The following is a 22122-nucleotide window of genomic DNA, read 5'->3' as shown; positions in this document are numbered from 1 at the left end:
CCCATATCATGCCAACACTAAACCAAATGTTGAAGAAAGGTGTTTAGTACAGGTGGACAGCACTTTCACACAGTTGAAGCATATGCTGCATTGAGCACCAAACCTTACATCATTTTCACCATCACCGTCCACTAGATCTAGCTGTGGTTGCCTCTCCATATAGTATTAGTGCAGTGCTGGCACATAGAAATGAAGACATTACTGAACAACCCATAGCCTGTGTGTTGAATATGCTGTCACCTGCACAAAAAAACTACTCCCAGATAGAAAAAAGAGGCATTAGCGAGTGTATTTGCAATTAAGAGGTCCCATGTTTACCTGTTCAGGACAAAGTTTTCTTTGATCACAGCATAAACTGCTGGTAGCACTATTCCAGCCACACTACAGTCTCCCAGAATGAACAGCCCATTGTCTCCAACATTTGGCACTTTTCCTGATCTCCTACAGTACAAACCAACAGCCCAGCGAGCAAATGCAGATGCTCTATCGCTGTCCTATGGAACCAGAGTCAGTCTTTGGCAGCAGGAAATCTTTTGTTTCCACACAGACACAGAAAGGAGGTGGACTGTCAAAGGATTACTTTAATGGCTGCACCTATAGCTGAAGACACACACTGCAACCTCATCCTACAGCATGCACTAAGTGCTCTGTAGGTGGCCAACATACATTTAAAAAATCAGGAGCTCTATAGCTGGGGTCTATCCCCATCTAATAATCATCAACATTGTCCTCATAATAGGTGCTGGGGCAAATATACACTGTTTTGTCAACCCGGCCACCCTGCAGCCACAGCTGTTACGACACTTCATTGCAGTCACTGGGCAATGTTACGGATGAAAGCCATAGTGAGATGACACATTTAGTGGCCTAGCTTAAACACAGACATGGAAGTCATGGTGCTCAGCTATTCTACTTGAGCGCAGCACCACCCCAATTTCTCGCCCTCTGGCCCACCACCTGCCAACATTGAGACCATGTTCATCTACGCCAAATGTCCTTATCTGGTAAGCATGGTGTCCACCACAACAGAAGCCACAATATGCATATTAGTTCAGATTCTATCTGTTGGAGGGCACACCTGAAGTGGAGTATGGGGCAGTATGGCCCAGTTCATGGCAATGGCTTTCACACAATCCTGCACATCAAACAGATAAAACACCATTTTAGATATCCCTTTCACCCAAGGGCAAAGTTGAGTGCGTGGTGTATATATTTAAACAGTAACTGTTGAAATCATTGGGAGCCACCTCATGATGCCAGTGCTTTCATTTTCTGAGCATGTACAGGAACACCACTATCCAGCAACCCAACAGAACTTCTCCGTGGGAAACAACTGCCAATGCTCCTACATTTTCTGGCCTCACAGTCCCAGGAAGGCTGGACCCAGCACTCAGGCCAATACTCAACAGAAATGTGGACATGATCATACAGAGTGAAGAATATGTGGACACTGGCAACGGTGGTGAACAGCTAACAGTGGTATGTCATGTCAGTCAACGCACCAGAGTTTGGAGTGCCATCACAAAAAGCAACTCCATCCGTAATACCAACTGCACAATCGTTAGTGGTTACCCTGAACTAAAAAGCTCACCATTGATAGTCCCACAACCTCACAGATGTAACTTTCCAAACAAAGGGGGGAGGGGGGACAGTAGTGATTTCAGTGGACACAGATGAGGAGGTGGAGGTCTCCACACAGCCTCTGCAATCACAACAACAACACCCACCTTACCATGTCCCAGCAAGCAGCTGGACATTCCCAGTTCCTCACACCATGTAACCTTAAGTGCCAGGATACCAACAATCATATCAGTTCATCTTCTGAAACATCGTCCAGGACCTTTCCAGCCATGTGTTCCTATTTCAGGAGGAAGAACTCTGGTATCCCAGCCGACTGACTTTGAAAACATGTCAGAGAGCCTGGAGCTGAACGTTAACTGCTAGGAAGAGCTGCTACTTTGGCGAGTACTAGTGCAGCCAGCCACAGTGCCACGCAACACTCTGGCAGCCAAATCTTGGCACCACAGAAATCAGTGATTTATTGGTTTTCTTGTCGCCTCATTGTCGTAACTTATTATTGGTTCTTGGTCTGCACTTTCGCTGTGTCTGTGGCTCTTTGTCTCCTGATTTCTCATTCTACTTTGTTTATCTGTTGTGCCATCCCCACTTGTCCATTTCTGAATTGTTGTCCCTTCCATTCCAACTTGCTGATCCGTTGTTGATAGCTCCTGACTGGTCAGTCCAGCCGTATAGGATTTCTCTCAAATCATTCCCAACATTTGATCAAATTTTGTCTACAACAGAAACTATGTAATATTTTTATCTGTAGCCTCCATCAGGCAACTCCAAAACAGCTTTTAGGTTGTTAAACTTGCCTTGTTTTGTAAACAGCAGTCTATACACACAGCCAACACAGGCCCACCCTTATTTATTCACAACAAAAAATATGTACAGATTTCTCATTGGAAACAGTGTAAGCTATCTTAAGTCTGCTTTTCAAAACAAAGTTTAGTGCACACTGCATCAAAGTTCTACCTATGAAAAATTAGAGTCCACAATATAAACAGCCATTGGTTAAGAATTTTCAACTGTCAGCAGATATTTTAACTCCACCCAATTTTAACTCAGTCAATGTGAAATGTCAGCTATCTTTATTGCATCAAAATATTCGAGGACTGAGAAATAAAATTAATGAATTAACTATCTGCATAGATGAATTAGAGTCTTCAAACCCAGCTGACATAATCTGCCTCTCTGAACATCATGTGACCACTGGTATAGAACTTTTAAGTGTTACAGGGTTTAGGTTAGCATCTCACTTTTGTAGATCAGAAATGGAGAAAGGAGGAGTTGCCACATTCATCAGGAACTGTCATAAATTTAAGAACATAGACATTCATAAATTTTGCCTAGAACAGCATATGGAAGCATGTGCAACAGAATTAGATTTTCACAAAAAATCTTTCATAATATTAAGTGTATATCGAGCACCTGCAGGTAACTTTAATCTGTTTGTAAACCACCTTGAAGCTGTACTGGCCCATTTAACAACCAAAAACAAAGAAATAGTGGTTGCTGGTGATTTCAATGTAGATTTCCTTAAAGACTCTCTGAATAAGAACTTATTTGGGTTAGTAACACTATCATTCAACTTAATTCCCACAGTAAAGTTCCCCACTAGGATAGCCACTTGCTCACAAACAGCCATTGATAATATCTTTATAGAAAAGTCCAATGAACAAAATTATATTACAAAACCAATAGCCAATGGCCTCTCAGACCATGACATGCAGTTCCTTCTGTTAAATGTTAATACTGAACAGGATATAAAATCTGTTAAATCTGAGCTCAAGAGGGTAATCAGTAAGCCAAAAATTGATTATTTTAGGACACTCCTCAGAGACATTCACTGGACTGATGTTTACAGTGCTCATGGCATGAATGAAAAATATAACGTTTTTGCTAATAAAGTGCTTACCTTATTTGAACACTCCTTTCCCCCAAAACTTACCAAGATTAGAGGAAAATCTACAAAGAAGCCATGGATTACTCGAGGAATAGGGGTATCTTGTAAAACAAAAAGAAAACTGTATCTGTCAATCCGAAACATTTCCAATGTTGATGCTATAGCACATTATAAGAAATACTGCAAAATATTAAAGACTGTAATACGGATGTCAAAGCAAATATATTACAAGGAAAAGATAGTCATATCAGATAACAAAATAAAGACAATATGGGATATAGTGAAGGAGGAGACCGGTAGAACCAGACATGAAGAGGAACAAATAGCACTAAGAGTAAATGATACATTGGTGACTGATGTGTATAGTGTTGCAGAACTTTTTAACAAACATTTTATAGCTGTTACTGAAAAGATGGGGTTGTCAGGTTCGGTAGATGCTGCTATGGATTACCTTAGACCAGACATTTCAAGTAATTTCCATAATATGAATTTGACCCTCACTACCCCAACAGAAATAATGTCCATCATAAAATCTTTAAAATCAAAAACATCTAGTGGGTATGATGAAATATCAACAAAGTTAATTAAAGAATGTGATTCTGAGCTAAGTAACATATTAAGCTATCTGTGTAACCAGTCGTTTATCAGTGGAATATTTCCTGAATGGCTGAAATATGCTGAAGTTAAGCCACTGTTTAAGAAGGGAGATAAAGAAATAGCATCAAATTTCAGTCCAATTTCACTGTTACCAGCATTCTCAAAAATTTTCGAAAAAGTAATGTACAGTCGTCTTTATAACCATCTTATCTCAAATAACATACTGTCAAAGTCACAGTTTGGATTTCTAAAAGGTTCTGATATTGAGAAGGCTATCTTCACTTACAGTGAAAATGTGCTTAATTCATTAGACAAAAAATTGCAGGCAACTGGTATATTTTGTGATCTATCAAAGGCATTTGACTGTGTAAATCACAATATCCTTTTAAGTAAACTAGAATATTATAGTGTAACAGGAAATTCTGCAAAATGGTTCAAATCGTATATCTCTGGCAGGAAACAAAGGGTGTTATTAGGAAAGAGACATGTATCAAGCTATCAGGCATCATCCAACTGGGAACTAATTACATGTGGGGTCCCACAAGGTTCCATTTTGGGGCCCTTACTTTTTCTTGTGTATATCAATGACCTTTCATCAGTAACATTACCAGATGCCAAGTTTGTTTTGTTTGCCGATGATACAAACATTGCAATAAATAGCAAATCAAGCGTAGTCTTAGAAAGATCAGCCAATAAAATATTTGTGGACATTAATCACTGGTTCCTAGCCAATTCTTTGTCACTAAACTTTGAAAAAACACACTACATGCAGTTCAGAACTTGTAAGGGGTGTCCCAAGAGTATATGTCTAACATATGATGACAAGAAGATAGAAGAAGTGGACAGTGTTAAATTCTTGGGATTACAGCTTGATAATAAATTCAATTGGGAGGAGCACACCACAGAACTGCTGAAGCGTCTTAACAAATCTCTGTTTGCAATGCGAATTTTGTCAGACGTAGGGGATATAAAAATGAAAAAGCTGGCATACTATGCTTACTTTCATTCCATAATGTCATATGGGATTATTTTTTGGGGTAATTCATCAAGCCAAGCTAAAGTTTTCCGGGCACAAAAACGTGCAGTAAGAATTATATGTGGTGTGAACTCAAGAACATCCTGCAGAAGCCTGTTTAGGGAGCTAGGGATACTAACTACAGCTTCCCAATATATTTATTCCTTAATGAAATTTGTCATTAAAAATATATCACTTTTTCAAACCAACAGCTCAATTCATGGAATCAATACTAGAAATAAGAATAATCTTCACAAGAATTTAAAGTCACTTAGTCTTGTACAAAAAGGTGTGCATTATTCAGGAACACACATTTTCAATAACTTGCCAGCAGCCATAAAAAGCTTAACAACCAATGAAATTCAGTTTAAGAGAAGCCTAAAGGATTTATTGGTGGCCAACTCCTTCTACTCCATTGATGAATTTCTTAGTAAAACCAACTGATTTGTATATAAGTACAACATAACTTCTGCACAATTTCAGTGCAGTAATGTGTTCACTGAAAATTTGTGTGTGTGTGTGTGTGTGTGTGTGTGTGTGTGTGTGTGTAAGTATAATCTAACTTCTGCACCATTTCAGTACAGTAATGTGTTCATTGTAAATAAGTATTACAGTAGTTGTATTACATGTTTATTACCTTATAAATAAATAAAAAACTTTTTTATTTTAAATTCAGTGCATTAGTATTTGTAAAATGACTCTTAGTGTTCATTAAAAAATGACGATCATTCCACTTGGGACCTGTGGAATGGTACATTAGCTTATTTGTTTTAGTTGTAAATATTTGTCATGTATTGTTGTTTTTCTGACATGTTCCACATCCAGGAGGACCTCCTCACTACGGATCAATTGGAATGAAAGTAAATCTAATCTAATCTAAAAAACATTAGCCAGACTGAAAGCACACTTGCCATGACTCTACAGGTCAGAATGACCCTGAGCCAGTTTAGATGTTGGGTCATGGCTTGGTCACGCCAGAGGGCACTCCTGATGACAGTGTCCCTCTGGGTAATTTTGGTCGAGAGTAGTGTTACACCTCTTATTTGATTTCCATATTTACGTTGGGTGGCACCACTTCGTCATCAGTTCCCCTTTGTTTCATTTCCTTAGAATGGCATTGTAAATAATGCATGCACAAGTGACACATGTGATGTCGCCTTGGCTGACTCATGCGTATACGTATGTATATAGCGTTTTCACCTGATTTGAGACCCATTTAGAATATTCTCAGTGTGCTGGAGAGGTCTATTGTACCCACAGTCTTGTATCTGTAAATAGAACAGGACTACTGGCAAAATTTGAAATGGTATAGCTCTAAATTTTCTCTAGAAGACTTCCCATAACTTTGTACTATTAGTGTGTACTGTGACTCAGAGTATGAAATTCTTAGATGTGTCTTAATAGAATGATTGTATCAAAAGGAAAATTTATTTGAGAAAACTATGAAATAACCTTTGTCTCCTCTCGTCCTCAAAACAGGCAGGTCATTTTTAACCTTCTGTGCCCTATTCTTCCTCTCTACTCCTCAAGAAAGGAATTATCAGTTTCAAAAAATAGGGTAATGTCATGTATTTTTATATGTGTCTGTTGACAGCACTGAATTTTCACCCCTTGAAGACAAGTATCAGCCAGAAATTTTATACTTAATAGAAAAGGTCATTTTTGCTATTCCATCTAATGGTACACCCAAGAAAATACTGTTTAATGTAAATTTCGCTTCACTAAATATATCTGTTTCAACTTCTTTCATACTTTTGAAATCTTTCAGATTTGTCCTTACTTAAGGTACCATTGTTTCTGTAAAATAATGAAAATACTTTAGAAGCCTCTATGTTTCCATTTGTACAACTGTGTAGATTGTTACAGTTGAAAAAAGAAAATATCTCTTCAAATTACATTTTGTTACATGTTTCGTATCTACCTAGAAAATTGGACACAGCTTATATAAATGCAGAAAGTGAAGGACCATTTCATTTCAATAGTTCACAAAATGTGAGCCAGTTGTATGTTAAGTAGTGCATTATGCAATACACAGCTGTAACAATATATTTTATTAGAGATGATCAACAATTTAGGTAATGACTGTGTTCTGTCATTGAAGTTACTCATTTGTACAATACATGTCCTTGTCGGCTGGACATATTACCCATTTGTGACTTTGGCATGATTGCTTTTGTAACTCAGAACATAGTCTACTCTAGCCAATGATGATAAATGTTCTGAATTACAGAAAAGAAAACCCCATATCTATTTGTGCTCTGACAAGTTGGCCATCGATGATGACAGCAGTGAGAAATCCTGTCATCTTGGTGACTGTCGTCTATGGAGGATTTGTATCTGTAGTGACCTCACCTCCATAGATGTCACCTTGCTTATAGGTTTCCTGAATCTGGCAGCTAAGCAAGTGCCTGGCACCTCTGCATTGTCAGGAAATGGCTACAGCTTGTTGGGGAGCAGGGGAGGGGCGCACCTCATCTGGGATACAACATTGGGCTCCATCACACAGTTCAACTATAATCATTTACAGTTGACTGGCATGAATAGAACTGTTGTGGTGGTTGGCAATGTATTTGATGGCTGTGGCCTAAGTCCAAGTTGGGCAAGTCAGTTTTCCTGATTTCAGCTGGTGGCTGAGATTGTTGCTTAAGATTGACAAACCTCTTCTTCAACATTCTTTATTACCTCCTCTCGTATGGGGTTAACATTTGTGTCCACTATCTCTTGCTTACTTGGTCTGAAAGTTCTAGTTGCCATAAAATTATGTATCTCTTCTCTCACTACCTGGCGTACGAGAGAGGCAAGGTCATGTTGGTTTTCCAGTACTGCCCTACTGTCCACGTTCAGGGGTTGTTCGTACTTTTTTAATTTATCTCTTTTCTGTTGCATTTCCTCAGAGCACTGGCAACGCTTGATGATTTTCTCAGCCGTTGTGACATCCTTTACCAGAAGAGCTTTGTGTATGTCTCCTGCAACTCTTTCCATCACGTGTGAGATTTTGTCAGCTTCTATCATATCCAGACTCGCACAAGACCATAACATTGTGTGTGTAGAATTATGTTGTTTCCTTATGACAGCAGGCTCTTTTATTCAATTGTTCTTCCACCGAATTAACTTGCTATTGAACATCACCAAATGTTTTCTTCAGTTCAACTTCGAATTTATCCCAGCTATCGAGCTGCTCTTTGTTGTTCTCAAACTGCTGCTAGACTGTGGCGTACAAGCACAAATCTGCCCACTCATTTTCTTTGCCGACTCAGTCAAATCTTTTCAACCATTTCTTCGGATCCTGATCAGCGTCTCCAAAAACACTGATGGATGCCTGATGTGCAACTGTCTTGTTGATGTTTTAGAATCCCTTAGGTATTCTGAATAGAGTGATTTTGGGAAATATGTACTGTTAATATTCCGGCTCCTGCCCAGGTAGGTGATGGATCGTATAGTGCCTAATTGGAACCATGATGATGCAGATGTCTTCAAGTATCCGGCATCTCCATCAAACAATGCCATGAGGTAAACACAATGAATATTCAAGTCTGAATGCAGGATTTCCTAGGAAGTTTACAGCACGTAGCACTGAAAGCATGTTTATTATGAATGTCCTTGTACAACCAGAACAGAACTGAAGTCCTGGATGGAGGTTGCTGCTATTTATACAAACATCGAATATTCCATAATATACAAACATTACAGACAAAATAAATTTCAGGAACCTTCCAGAAACGATAAATGCTTAAAAAAAAAGTGGTTGGGTTTGAAATAGTGACCCCCCCGCATGCCAACTAGGAATGCTAATCACTACACCACACTGCATGCTTCACAACTCATGGCAATGGGGGAGTGCAGTTGTTGAGAGACTGATTTTTCTATTTAGGAGAAAGGAGTTTGCTCGTCTGGTCATCCTGATTTGGGATTTCCTGTAAATCATTTCAGGCAGGTTCCTTCAGCAAGACGACAGCCAACCACCTTTCCTATTCTCATAAATACATGCTTGTGTACTCTGTATGATTGTATCTTTGAACTATCTTCTTTCATTCTATTATGATGACAAATTCTGTATCATTGTAAGATGATTCCTACCTGAGTAAATAAATATCCTAGCTTTCAGAAGCTCTGTTTCTCCTTGTCCTCACAACAGGTTGTTTCCAGTCATCTAGTGATCTAAGTCACCTGTCCCTTTTTCACCATCCCAAACTTAGTCCACTCTCCTCACCAAGGAAGGAACTAATAGTTCTACAAGCTAGAATAATGCTGTATGCTTTTATGTGTGTCTGTTGGCATTATGTCGATGCTCTTGAGTATTTGTGGGACTTTTCTGTTATGCTCTTATTATGTGCTTGCTGTCTGTTAGAACAGTTGTTTCACAATTAATTTTATTGTTTTGCAGCTCGATTATAAAAAAAAGAAGTGTTCTTCTTCAGTTACAAGTACAATCAACATTAACAACATACTACACAATTTGGCAAACCGAGTCAACTGTTTTGATGTACACAATGAAATTTCATGTAGCATGTGAGCATGTTGCCACAATGCCCAAGCTTAGGAGCTTGCTTCTATCATGAAAATCTAAAATCTTCATTTACAAAACAGTTATACGTATGACACTGAGACGTGGACCATGACTGCAAATGAGGAAAGGATCTTTAGCACTTGCTAGAGAAAGGTTCTACATAAAATATGTGGTCGAATATACGATCAAGGGTGTTGTTGCATTCTTACAAATGCAGAACTAGAACAACTTTTTGAAGAACCCGACACTGTGACTACCATTAAAATAAGAAGACTGAAGTGGGCAGGACACATAATCAGAATGGAGGAAGACAGAACATGTAAGATGATTTTTGATGGCAAGGCTGGAGACAGACTACAGAAGTGATGTCCCAGAAAGAGATGAAAGGAGGGAACTGATGAAGACATGAAAAAGCTGGGTATCAGAGGATGGAGATGGAAAGCCACGAACCAGGTAGAATGGCAGGATATTGTGATGCAGACCAAGGCCGTTCAAGGGTGTAAAATTGAGAAGTAAGTAATGTGGGCATGTTACCTTGTGTGTGACCCATATAATGTACACACATTTGGAAGTACATAAATGTTTCAGGGTATGGAACAAGGTTTTCAACAAGTGATACTTTTTATCATACAGTACAGTGAAGCAGCTACATGTTTCTACATGCTGATTTTGAGGAGTAAGAGCACTATGACCCCGCACTTTCGCACTGTTAAATCACAGATAGACTCAATTTTAAAAAAAGTAAAGTGAAATAAGGAATAAGAGAGCTACAATTGACATATACAGAGGAAAAACATGAACTTTTGGGGCAGAGGAGTTGGAGGGGAGGGAGGGGGTGGCAGAAGTGAGGCTAACTGTCAGAAGGCAAAAGGTGTTGTGCAGTGTATTCTCTCTCTCTCTCTCTCTCTCTCTCTCTCTCTCTCTCTCTCTCTCTCTCTGCCCCCCTCCCCCTCTCTCTACCCCCTACCCCCTACCCCCTCTCTCTTTCTCTCTGTATGTGTGAGCATCATGTGTGCACCATCTACGTTTTGTGAAATAAACTCACTTTTGTGTACGTTTTATCATTGTATGAAAACACAGATTGCTACTTACCGTAGAGAAGACACATGAAGTTGCAGATGGCCACAATTAAAATACACTAACATAATTATGCCTGTCTTTAATTGTGCGTGTCTGCAACTTGGCATGTCTTCTTTATGGTAAGAAGCTGTCTGTCTTTTTGTACATTGTTGATATTCCTACCTGAAGTTCCCACTGTTTGTGTTATCATTGTAACAAAGAAAATTACAATAAACCATTTTTGTGAACATTTTGTTTTTAAATATACAAAGTAATTTTTTCGTTTTCTGTTGATTCTTCTGCAATAGGTGTATTCAGAGGGGTTAAGTGGCGTGGATGATAAAACTGTATCACCCTCCGTTGAAGTATCTTCATCCAAGCCACTGAAACAACTTGTTGTCTCTGTAATATCAAAGGAAGTACGGTTACCAGAAAATGAAGTTACATTATCAGCTTATACAGTTCCTGCTGAACAGACAGGTAAGCTGTTGAACAATTGAGAAAAATAAAAAATCTGCAGTGATATTTATATTAATAATATAGACAGTGGCTCAAATCAGTTGGAAGTGTCAAGAAGCAATTGTGCAAAATAATACTTGTCTCTATTGTATTCTTAATTTCTTTGATACATACATTTTTATGAATTTAATTGACGTAAGAATGTTGCAAATGCTGTCACAAAGATAAACCTTGACCTAGTCATCTGTCTCTTTCTTTTTGTGAGGGTATGCCAATCTATCAATAAAACAGAGAAACCCTAGAAACTGGTATAGGAGGAAAATATGAAGTCTCCATAGTAATAAGAACATTGATAGGATATTTGAGTTTGGATTATGCTGTTCAAGTCCGTGACCATGTGGTTTGAACATTTTATTTTCGAAACTCATTATTATGTCCATGGCTGTGTGCTAAAATAAACTCACTCATAAAACAAAACAAAAAACCACTCTCATCGCGAATTCAGTGACTGTTCTATTTGTATTGACTGCATCCCCTAGATTCTAGCACTTTGCAAATGAATACCTGTATGGTATTGTAACCTTACAGGACAAAGTTAAACACTTTAACAAGACCCTAAATCTGAAGAGAATGGAATAATCTTAGTATGTGATATGAAAAAAATGAAACAAAAAGAGAACTTGGATACAATTGATAACAAAGAAGAAGAAAACAGGGTCTTGAGCTATTTCTTTGGAATAAATCACTGTATGCACTATTGTGTCATAAGGCATGGAATTAATGCTTGAGCTAAGTATAACATCGATGATTTCAGAGGAAAGCTTTCATGTATCTGACACACAACAACTTCTTGCTAGTGAGACTGGAATATTTTGGTATTGATAATGGTGGATATTTTAGTCAAACATATTACTTTTTGGGTAATAGGGCTTGCAAAGGTTAACTGCTGGTTTGGTTTACTTGGTATCACTTTTACAAAGAATAAGTCATGTTACAAGACTGGGTGAGAGCCAAGGATCAGATCAAAATTTTGAAGTTGGTAGATATGTGGTACAAATATGCTTCTTGAACTGTTAGTTCATCTTTGCATACTGAGAAACTTTATTTCAAAACTTGAAAGGTAATTAAGACCGTATGCCATGACAGTATCTGAAATATTTGAGCTGTGTCTGTGCTCTTGAATGAACTATTGGCAAGGAAATCTGGACTTTAAAAGTCATGAAAGTTTTATTTAAAAAAAAAAAAATAAATAAATAAAAGACACTGCAACCAGTGGCTGTATCATTAACCATGCCCCTGACCTAAGTGTGCGTAGGAGATGTATTAGTGGAGATGGATGTCAGATGAATGTATTGACCCAATGGATGAATTGGTCTCAAGTTGCCATCTTTGGCTAACTTACGTTGGAGGAAAAGGATCCAGATGGCATAGGATGTGAAGCAGTCATTCTAGTTGACCATGTTGAGCTCAGCAATATTTTCTGCCATTGAATGGTGAACCTCACCCTTGGTCACATTTGGTGGTCACTATTGACGCGTGTGGACAGCTTATTAGTGATTAGTAGTCATACCCACATCAAAAACCATGCAGTACGTACAGCAAATTAGGTATATGACTGGCCTGGTGCTATAACCGGTATTCTGCCATTAAGACAAGATACGCCAGTAATAAAACTGAAGTAGCATGTTCTGAATGCGTGTTGAATCAATGTGGAGAGTAGGAGTGGCATAATAATGAATCAGGATATTCTAGTTAATGTGCCTATCCACTGCTCAGTGACTGAGTGCTAATTTTAACCCATTCCACTGTTTGCACCCAAGCCAGGATTTTTGAGTATTGAGTAAGAGTGAAATTACCTATTTGTGCTTCACTAATGATAATTGCATGCTCTCTTACCTTCCATCACATGATTGAGTGTATATACAGGCCTTGGAAGATATTCTTTGGCAACACCTACATCCATTCTTCCCACACTTGTAATTTCAGTGCATTTTAAATGGCATGAGGCTCTGTGAACAAGGTTGAGTTGTGGCAAACATCATTCTCATTTAGGACTTTTTTTTCTTTTAACAGAGGGAAAGCTTCACATTTCAGCACTTATTAGGTTGTTCTCAGCCATTAAGCTCCCCTACCCCTCACTGGCTCTTCATGACATTGAGCAGTGAGAAATTGGTAATGATTTGTGTTTTAATTGTTTGATGCCAATATAGATACATATGCCTGAAAGAATAATGTAAAAGAAAGCCATCTAGTTTAATATTCAGCATGTCTTACTGCATGTTATACAGCCAACAGGTTGTATTTGAACACTGTGGCAGCATCCATGGTACCAGCATGAATCACTGAGACGCCAAGCAAAATTGCCCAGCTATCTGACCTTGTTTGCCGTAAGAGATGCCACATTCCAATTGGGGCTAATCAAGTGACACTGCAAAGGTTTCCATGCAAAGCATTAACATGGAATGATAGAAGCATTTCATATGATAAAAGAAGAATTCTACAGAGTAATTAAAGACAGAAGAAGGATATCTGGCAAGAGTTTCTGAATTCAGTGACTCATTACACTTCGGTAGGGAAGTCATTCAGAAGTCAAAGCATTTCATACTGAAAGTGGAAGTCTTTCAGTCGTTCATTGAGTAATGACCTGGGAAATGATGGATTAATTTTAGTAGCTAACTTCTGGTAATTCAAGTGAGAAGTAGAATGTGCCTTATCTGTGACTAACTGTACAGTGCTAAAACCAGATGTCATTTAGTGCAGAATTCTGCAACAACTACACAAGATTTTAAGGGAGCCTTCTTAATTTTTTCGAAGGGAAACTACCAGGTCTCATGATGATAAATAGTTGCAGTGCATCTCCTAAACCCGAGGATCATTTTATGTCTAAGGTTTTATTAGTGTGATTGATTTTCTTCACATGTCATTAGGTTGTGGAAAGTATGCCTCCTTCATCTGTTTGCTCTGATGGACATGATGACCAGTGAATTCTTAATAAACTGAGTGCTGGGTCCCAAGCATTAATGAAATTATCATGTTGTATTTTTTATTTTGATCTTGTGTACACGTGATCTATTTCAAGACAATATTGTGTCATTTTCAGGCACATGTTAGGCATGCTTTGTAAATTGAATGCAGTAAGCACTGTAATTGGTGTTCCTCAACTAAGACACCTATAATGTGTCTACCACACAGTTTGATAATTCATGACAAACACATTCTACTCTCTGTGTCGAAATGGGGGAGGTGGAGATGCAGAGAATATAGGGTGTTTAATACAAATTCACAAATTGTGTGGCAAATGCATGATAGGTGCCTCCCTTGATGGATCAACAGGTACAATACTTGGCTGTTCAGTTCATCAAGCATTTCTAGCAGGTACATGAAGATGAGACAACATTGTCTTAAAATCAGTTGAACATATGTGAGGTAAACATAAAATAAAATAAAAAGTACGGCTGTAAGGAAACCGACTTTCATTGAAATAAATAAATAACAGCTGAAAGTTATATAGATATTTGACACACAGCTGACCGTGCAAAAATTCATTATGATGTCCGAAAACCATGAATCCTGCACCACATTGCTAATCTTGTTATTCATATGAAATATGGTATGTGACGTGTTGAGAAATCTAGGTCATATTTATCATTACAGATTAAGTCTTTTATTTCTGTTGGTGAAGATGAAATGCTTCGATCTGCCAATTTTGCCATAGATTGGACTTGCAAATGCCAGTTAAGAGACCTTTGATTTTCCTTTCAATTTCTCCATCTTGATCTTTTCTACAGGAATTGTTTGTTTGTGTGTGCAACTGCTGTTTAGTTTCTCAATTGGAGTAAGCATTCCTTTCGAGCATTTTTTTCTATGAGTAAGTTCTCCAGAGAGGATCTCCTTGTTTGATAATGTACCAGCTCCATGAGCCCTAGTTCTCAGGATGGCATTTCTTTGTGACAGCTGCAGCTCAAGGCATGGAGAAATAAGTCATTATCTGTAAACTTTCTACACAGTCCAGGGCCATGGTATCTGTACGTTCATATCTTAGCATTCCAGCCCGAGATGCTGGAGTTGGCGGTCATGTGTGCTTGAAGGGTGCTTGCTTGTGTGTATGAATGGCGTGTGTTTCTTTTTTGCTGATGAAGGCTGTGGCTGAAAGCTTTATGTAAGTCTCTTTTAATTGTGCTTGTCTGCAACTTAACTTATCTTCTTTACGTCAAGTAGCAATCTGTCTTTTCTTACACTGTTCATATCTTAACTAATATGTTAAAAGATGGTAACGATCCCTCTTTTTCAAATTATGGCTTGAATTTTATATTACGATAGGTTGATTTTAGAAACTGTGAAGGTTCTCTGTTCCATATGTCTAGATCAAAAGCAGATCATCACATATTGATACACTATGTTAAACATATGAAATTCTTGTAACTTAGCTTCAGAATGGTCCATATATAAATTCTCCAAAACTGTTGATAATGGGCTATGCATAGACTGCCCATCAGTTTACTCATAATATTTCTCATTGAACAGGGAATTGATTGCAGTGCAAGTGAATCGAAGACTTTGTTACATTTTGCTAATTAGTCCCAAAGTTTTCAAATGTTGGACTCTCACAGAGGTGACCACCACATCGAACTGACTAAAATATCAACATCACAGAGCTGCAGTTTACTGATGCAATGTAACAATTCAACAAAGCCAAGAACATAGTTAGTTAATTAGGTAGTCATTTGTGTGTCACATGGGTCATAAATGTGACCTCTTGCTATGATGTGTAACAAGTCAGTTTTACAATTATACTACACTTCCTCAGTAAAAAACATGGCAACATGTTGATCATGTACATAATTTCTTAAGTTTTTTCCCCTCCTAACATGCGGTGATTTCCTAATCTTACAAAATTAGTGCTACAGGAATGCCTCCTTGTATCCTTAGGAAGCCTAAGCAGTTACATTGGCACAGTTAGTGTGTTACTGAACCCGCAATTCCATTAAATGCATACAGTTGAAATAATAGTTCACCAGAGCTTTTTATTTGTGTTTTATTTACTGTTAACTGTTTAAAGTGATTATTCATTCCTAAGTGGTACATTATATGACCGTAAATGTTAAGATCTTGTATGTACTGCTTGAGAATGAGCCATCTCTCCAAACCAGCAACAATACATAAAGTATAAAAAAGGTGCTCTGATGGACTATGTATTTTATACAGTTTGTTGAGGTAGCCGAACAACATACACAAGAAATATTCAAAGCCCTTAGTGATATTACGTATCAGTATTGATGTCTCCTCAGTCTTTTTGTGTGATTGACATCAGAAGGCAAATTTATTCGATAGAGCAAAAATATGTTTTGTCTAGAAAATAGGAAAGAAAGCTGCATCTCTTTAGTTACTATCAGATGATTTGGTGAGGTATGCAAGAAAGATCCTTACACAAATGTTAAACTGTCTTTTAGGATGAGTTGTTGAACCTAGAAGAATGCATCTGCTACAACAGCCCATCATATGTTCTGTTGTGCATGAATACTTTGAAATCTCCAGTTGATGAGTGAAACACGCTTTCAAGAGTAATGTTTTGTATCAATTTAATACAGATGTTACAATGACACTTTACATATGGCTCACTTATATAGACCATCTAACACCCATCCTAAGTCACTGTATAATACAAATATGGTTAGTAGAGATCCAGAGATATACACTATCTGATGAAAAGTTTCTGAACACCTATTAGTGGGCATTAATATGAGGTGTGACCACCCTTTGTGACAGCTTTAACTCTAGGGGAAGCATTTTCAATGAGATGTTCGAGTATTCTGGCGTATACTTATAGAATGTCTGGCTGACCCTGGACAAGACCAACATATATGACTGTACAAATTAGTAATGTGAAGTTGCAGACTGTTGTGGCTATCTTGTTAACTGCCTAGAATAATTGCACAGTAAACTTCTAGCTTGTGATCCACACATGCATCTGCACAAAAAATAAATTGTAAATTACAATATTATGTTTATATGGTTTCTAAATATGTGGTTGAATTTCTGAGAGTTGGCTACACTACAGTTTGTCATATTAAGCCTAGAAAATATCAGTCACAAAGTTCAAACAAATGCAGGCAGGAGTTTGAGGTGAAAAATGATGTTAACTACTCTCAGTGTTTTAAATTTTTAACAAAATTGGATTTATTCCATATGCTGTAACACTTATCTTAGGTTGCGAGTGTAAGGAGAAGATAGATTGCTACGTACCATGAAGACGACAAGTAAAGTTGCAGACATGCACAATTAAGAAACACCTACACATTAGCTTTTGGCCACAGCCTTCGTCAGAAAAAGAAAGTGAAATAAACACCATTCATTCACACAAGCGAGCACACCTCATGCACACATGACTGCCAACTCCAGCAGTTTGACCAGAAAGCAACTGTCACATGGAATGGAAGCAGCAATCTGGAGAAGGCGGGGAAGGGATTGCAGTGTACAGGTGGTGGGAAAGAGCGGCCTTGTCTGGTGGAGTGTGCAGGAACTAGAGTGCCAACAGGTGCAACAGCTGAAGGCTGTGGGGCAGGGAGGTGGGTAAAATGGAGCAAAAAAGGAGAGGGGCATAGAAACATGGATGCATGCATTGGCAGAGGGTGGCACACAAGGAGGGTGGGAGATGAGAATAGGAAGGAGATAATAGAACAGACAGGGTAGGAACAGTTTGGTGGAGTGTGTGGGAACAGTATGTTACTGTAGGTTGAGAACTGGATAATTTCGTGGGCAGAGAATGTTTTGTAAGAATAATTTTCATCTGCGCAGTTCAGAAAAGCTGGTGGTGGAGATAAGGATCCAGATGGCTTGGGTAGTGAAGCAGCCATTAAAATCAAGCCTTTTATTTACAGTTTTGAGTTGCTCGACAGGGGGGTCTACTTTGCTCTCGGCCACAGTTTGGCGGTGGCCATTCATTCTGGTGGACAGTTGGTTGGTAGTCATACCAGTATAAAAAGGTGTACAGTGATTGCACCAGAACTGGTATATGACATGCTACTTCCACAGGTGGCCCAGCCTTTGATAGGGTAGGATAAGTCTGCAGGACTGGAATAGGATGTGCTGAGTGGGTGGATTTGGCAGGTCTTGCACCTGGGTGTTCCACAGGGATATGGTCCTTGTGACAAGGGGTTGGCATTGGGAGTGGCAAAGGGATGGCCTACGATATTGTAGGGGTTGGCTGGGTGACAGAACACCCAGCAACCTCCGCAACGTCCTAATCCATCCCTATGCCACTGCCAGTCCCAACCCCTCGTCACAAGGATTATATCCCTGTGAAACACCCTGGTACAAGACCTGCCCAATCTACCCACCCGGCACTTCCTATTCCAATCCTGTCACAGATTTATCCTACCCCATTAGTGCCTGGGCCACCTGTGAAAGTAGCCATGTCATATACTAATTCTGCTGCAATCATTGCACATGTTTTTATATTAGTTTCACTACTAAACAGCTGTCCACCAGGATGAATGGCCACCACCAAACTGTGGCCAAGAGCAAAGTAGACCAGCCTGTGGTGCAACGTGCAGCTGACTATAACATGCTTGATTCCACTGGCTGCTTAATTACCCAAGCCATCTAGTTCCTTACCTCCACCACCAGCTTTTCTGAACTGCACAGATGGAAGTTATTCTTACAACACAGTCTCTGCTCCTGAAACCATCCCGTTCTCAACCTACGGTAACATACTGTTCCCACACACTCCACACAACAGTTCCTACCTCCTCTGTTCTATCACCTCCTCCCTATTCTCATCTGGTGATGGTAAGGATCCAGATGGCTCAGGTAGTGAAGCAGCCATTGAAATCAAGTCTGCCAATGCACCTATCAATCTCTCCCCGCTCCTCTCCTTTTTTTTACTCAATTTTTCCCACCTCCCTGCCCCACAGTCTCCAGACATTGCACCTGTTGGCAATCTAGTTCCTGCACACTCCAGCAGACAAGGCTGCTCTTTCCCTCCACCCATACGTTGCAATCCCATCCCCTTCCCCTTCCCCACCATCTCCAGATTGCTGTCTCCATTCCATGTGAAAGTTGCTTTCTGCTCAAACTGCCAGAGTTGGCAGTCATATGTGCATGAGGATTACTTGCTTGTGTGAATGAATGGTATGTGTTTCTCTTTCTTTTTCTGATAAAGGCTATGGAAAGCCAATGTGTAAATGTCTTTTAGTTGTGCCTGTCTGCAACTTAATGTGTCATCTTTATGGTAGCTGATGTTCCAATCTGAAGTTTCCGTTGTTTTGTTACGGTTTAATAATCATTTATCTTTGAACTAGTGCCTGTTCAAGAGAGGGCTTGAACAAAATGAAACAGTGTCTTTTGCCTGCCTAAACTTCTGGAAAGATATTGAAAAGTAAAGTTCATTTTGCACAAGTTTAAAGTTCCACAATCACAAACTAACTAAATTCCAAGTGCAGGTCTCTCTCTACATTAGCCACAGTAAAGTTTTTGTACTCAGACCAGTTCACCTAGTATGAAATATTCAAATTCCACACACTGAAAATATTTCAGACTATTTGCTGAGGACAAGTGCAAATATATCAAACCCATGACTGAACACTTAGAATTATTTTGACACACTCAAGAGGCAACCTTCTGGCAGTCATACATACTGCCTATTCCAGATCTCAAACACAACTGACTCTGTGTCCAAACCAAAAGTGTCGTACCAAACAAAATGCCCTGCACAATGTGGTTGCCGCTTATTTAATTCCTTGCTTTGACGTGAGTCAAGCACACACAGTTCCAACTAACACAGTGTAGTTCGAAACTGTAAATTTAACGCTGCATACATGTACCATCCATAAATTAAATTTCGTCAGCTTTCTGTTACTCTTCTTTTTTTCCTCTATGCTAAATAGTTTGCTCATAAATAATTATAAACTCTTCTTTGTGTTGTTCTGTTATTAATAAATACAAACAGTAATCACTATGAACATTCATGTATGCCTATCTATGTCTACTTCGCAAAGGTGCCGCTACATTTAATGTTTCATTTATTATTTACAACCAAATTCAGATTTTTAACTGCACAATGCACATACTGTCCTATAAATTAAAACATGTAATGTCTATAAAAAATCTGCTACGATAGTCCAATAGTGCTCAATGAGACCTACCTGTAGTCACTTAGTTTGTGAAAATCGCTTAGGGTATTGTCGAGATAGTGGTTTTCAAAATTCATTTTATACATAAAGCATTTAACATGATATAAATTAGAAACTACCTTCTGGCTCGAGGGTGCATGTATCTAGTTGGGTTCAGTTTTTGTTGGATGTAATCTTATTTGATAATTATTCTGGGCTATCAATTCAGCCACGGTAGTGACTCCTTCATGCTAGCTGGCCGACACCTGGGTTTTCTGTAACAGTGTGGCCAGAGCATGCATTTTGCTGAGAGTGGCAAAGTTGCAAAACCCAGTATGCTGGAAATCCAGTGCATGCATTTAACTGCTAGCTGTTGTCCTATGGTCTTAGTAATTCTGATACTCAACAGTGTCTGCCAATCACTGACACTCAAAGTGCACTGCCATCTATTGAAGATACAGCAAGTCTTGTGTGGTTACTGGGCTGTGCTCAGCTTGGCCTCCATGCCTCCATTTGTGCCAACTTGGCTGCGCCTGTCTCCCAGCGTGACTGAAACGCAATCACAGCTGCTTCTACTTCTTTAAAGTTTCTAGTGACAATTACTGGGAAGTACCCTCTCACTGAAAAGAGATTTTCACTCTGCAGTGGAGTGTGCGCTGATATGAAACTTCCTGGCAGATTAAAACTGTGTGCCCGACCGAGACCCGAACTTGGGACCTTTACCTTTCGCGGGCAAGTGCTCTACCGTCTGAGCTACCGAAGCACGACTCACGCCTGGTCCTCACAGCTTTACTTCTGCCAGTATCTCGTCTCCTACCTTCCGAACTTTAGAGCACTTGCCCGCGAAAGGAAAAGGTCCCGAGTTCGAGTCTCGGTCGGGCACACCGTTTTAATCTGCCAGGAAGTTTCTTACCCTCTCACTGTTTGAGAGTTGCAACACGTTTTTCCTTAAGAGCCAAAACCAAAGAAGGTAGCAATGTTGGACACTGGGGTCTGGAGTGAAGGTGATGTTCTAACTCATCCCATTGATGCTCCTCTGGGTTCAGGTCAGGTCTCTGGGTAGGAATGTTATTGTCCACAAAGCAGTTCCTCACAGGTGCTGCTTTATGGCACAGTGCATTGTCACACTGATATAAACAATCACCATCTCTGAACTCTCCCTCTACTGTATGCAGTAAGCAATGATGTAAAATGTGTTCATGTCCTTCTCCAGTTAGAATTTTCTTAAGCACAATAAGGGGATCACACACTAAACACGAAAAGTGCCCCTATATCATAATACCAACTCCTCAGTACTCCACTGTTAGCACTGTGTATGATTGAAGGTAACATTCTCCATACATTTCCCAAACCCAGACACTTCCACCAGATTGCCACAAGGTGTAGTGAGATTTGTTGTTGTGGACTGGCAAGACAGCCAATCCAGTAGGAGGAAGCCGAAAGGCACGCGTTTAAGCTCACGCAGGCTGGCGTGAGGTCTGGAACCGGACAAGGTATTTATAGTAGCAAAGAACGTACGTAACTACTGGAATACTTAACTTTAATTCGTAATTGGTGAACATCGCTCTTGACGGTACATGTTTTATAGCATCAATAGTAACTGATAATGGCGCCTTGCTAGGTCGTAGCAAATGACGTAGCTGAAGGCTATGCTAACTATTGTCTCGGCAAATGAGAGCGTAATTTGTCAGTGAACCATCGCTAGCAAAGTCAGCTGTACAACTGGGGCGAGTGCTAGGAAGTGTCTCTAGACCTGCCGTGTGGCAGCGCTCGGTCTGCAATCGCTGATAGTGGCGACACGCGGGTCCGACGTATACTAACGGACCGCGGCCGATTTAAAGGCTACCACCTAGCAAGTGTGGTGTCTGGCGGTGACACCACATTCCTCCCCCGCAAATCGGCGGACGGT

At 39.4% G+C, this 22122-nt stretch overlaps 1 protein-coding gene across 2 annotated transcripts in view; it reads left to right on the top strand.

Annotated features, from left to right (window-relative positions):
- LOC126161407 (dyslexia-associated protein KIAA0319-like protein) overlaps positions 1–22122 on the top strand; it is a 161365-nt gene that overhangs the window by 57895 nt on the left and 81348 nt on the right. For both annotated transcript variants that reach the window (XM_049917188.1, XM_049917187.1), the window contains exon 6: positions 10953–11124. In XM_049917188.1, the coding sequence (XP_049773145.1) occupies positions 10953–11124 (172 nt within the window). The remainder of the gene's footprint in view (positions 1–10952; positions 11125–22122) is intronic.

This window comes from Schistocerca cancellata, chromosome 2 (assembly GCF_023864275.1).
Source record: "Schistocerca cancellata isolate TAMUIC-IGC-003103 chromosome 2, iqSchCanc2.1, whole genome shotgun sequence".
In the NCBI taxonomy this organism is placed as follows: domain Eukaryota; kingdom Metazoa; phylum Arthropoda; class Insecta; order Orthoptera; family Acrididae; genus Schistocerca; species Schistocerca cancellata.
Note: the sequence above shows the minus strand (reverse complement) of the source record. Positions and strands in the feature narration are given on the sequence as shown.